Here is a 2,064-nt window from a genome sequence, read left to right on the forward strand (position 1 = left end):
ATATATATGTATGTATATATAGATATGTATATATATATATATGTATATATATACATGTATGTATATAAAACAAATAATAAATGAGTATATGCATATATACGTACAGGTATGTGCATACCTACGTCTACCTGTATATATAGGTGCATATCTGGATACAGGACATTGCAAACAAAACGTAGACAAAAAAATAATAATAACCAGAGTACAGAACACACACAGGCCACATAGATATATGTATGTATATATATATATATATATATATGTATGTATGTATATACATATATATGTATATATATATATATGCATATTTATTTATATTTATATGTATGTATGCATGTATGTATTATATGTGTGCGCGTGCGCGGCGTGTGTGTATCTGTGTATGTGTGTGTGTGTGTGTGTATGAATACATATGTGTCTGTGTGTCTTTGTATTTATGTTTGTCTTCCACCGCTTGACAACCAGTGCTGGTTTGTTTAAGTCTTCCTTAACTTAACGGTTCGGCAAAGAGGTCGATAAAATAAGTACCGGACTAAAAGACAAGAACCGGGGACGATTTGTTCGACTAATTCCTTCAAGGCGGTGCTCAAACATGACTCCAGTCCAATGAAACAAGTAAATGTAAAAGATACATAAATAATAAAAAAAAAGCTAAAAGTTCCATTTTTGGGGGGTGCGAAATCACTCACCTGGTAAGCATTTAACTGTTCTTCAGAAAATGTCACGATTTGGTTCCCCATTGTTCTCACCAAACGTCTATTTCCGGATGAATAATTATTCCATTAATGATGCACATTTAAGGCTCAAATTGATGAAAACGAATCCCATATCACTTGTGACCTTACAGTTTATTTCTCCGAGGAAGACCTTAACATTCACTTTATTTTCAGTTGAGTTTGAATATACATGTATATTTATATAAATACATATATGTATATACGTATACATGGACATAGGCATCACTGCGCAATTAATCCGTGTCCCAATTACATTTCGTAAAATTAGGACTCCATTTAGAAAGCTAAGTAGGACTCCATTTAAAACGTTAAGTAGGACTCCGTGGTTTACATCAATAACAACATTATCGTCAGCATTATTATTAGTGTAGTTGTCATCGTTGTCACTTACTAAGTTATGGATATCTTTCCCCTGGACTCAGAGCAAGCTCCACTCTCTTGACTACTCCTGTAAAAAGAACGTTTTTAAACCAAGCAGTAACCTCCATGTGTTGTATTTAGCCACATCAATAAATCGTAATGTTTGCTGCTGTAGTTGTTTGGCCCCAGGTCAGCCCTGAGTGAGTATATAAAACTGTGTTATCCAATGTGTCCGTCCCTTGTATTTTCAAAGACTGTAGAACGTAATTCGCAAGAGATCTGGCTGTTATTTCTAACAGACAGATTGACCACATAAAAACCCTCTACTGTCTGTTGTTGTTGCTGTTGATAGTATTACATTAACGATGTAGGGAATACGTTGCTTTAATATGATTAGATTCTAGAAAACTATAAGATAGATATGAAACCCTGTCACAGGAATACAATCAATCGCTGTTTGGTGGAGAAAGTCAACACAGATGGTAACACTCTCACAATAAATGAACGAATAAATAAATCCTTGAAGATGTCTGTCGTTTCTTTTATGTTTTGTCACTTGACCACTTCAGACGGATTAGCACGTAGTGTTATAATCGATTCACCTAGTTCGAGTAGTTGATGCAGTTAATAGTGGTCACTTGTTGTTAAGACAACAGCCAGCATATACTAAGATGTCCATTTTGTTTTTCTGACTTAATCAATCGATGACCAACTTATTGATAGCTAATAAGTTTCCTCGACCAAATGCCAGGATTTTGCTAAATTTCTTCCAACCACTTTAAGTATTTCAAATTTTCACCAGATTTTTTAAAAAATTTTCTACATAGATGTAATTTCACAAAACAAAAATCATATTAACTTTTTTTTTCTAGAAATTAATAATTATTAGAAATAATACATTTTTACATCTCCCAGAGAGATTTATGCAGCAGTGATACGATGAAGTAGTTGTATACTGTCAACTTAA

At 33.4% G+C, this 2,064-nt stretch overlaps 1 protein-coding gene across 1 annotated transcript in view; it reads right to left on the reverse strand.

Moving 5' to 3' along the window:
* Window positions 1-1,728, reverse strand: part of LOC106872495 (calcium and integrin-binding family member 2) — a 24,112-nt gene extending 22,384 nt beyond the window's left edge. The window contains exon 1 of the mRNA XM_014919514.2: window positions 690-1,728. Coding sequence (XP_014775000.1) covers window positions 690-740 — 51 coding nt within the window. The 5' untranslated portion in view covers window positions 741-1,728. The remainder of the gene's footprint in view (window positions 1-689) is intronic.
* Between the last annotated feature and the right edge of the window lie 336 nt (window positions 1,729-2,064).

The sequence above is a fragment of the Octopus bimaculoides genome, chromosome 10, assembly GCF_001194135.2.
Source record: "Octopus bimaculoides isolate UCB-OBI-ISO-001 chromosome 10, ASM119413v2, whole genome shotgun sequence".
Classification (NCBI taxonomy): Eukaryota; Metazoa; Mollusca; class Cephalopoda; order Octopoda; family Octopodidae; genus Octopus; species Octopus bimaculoides.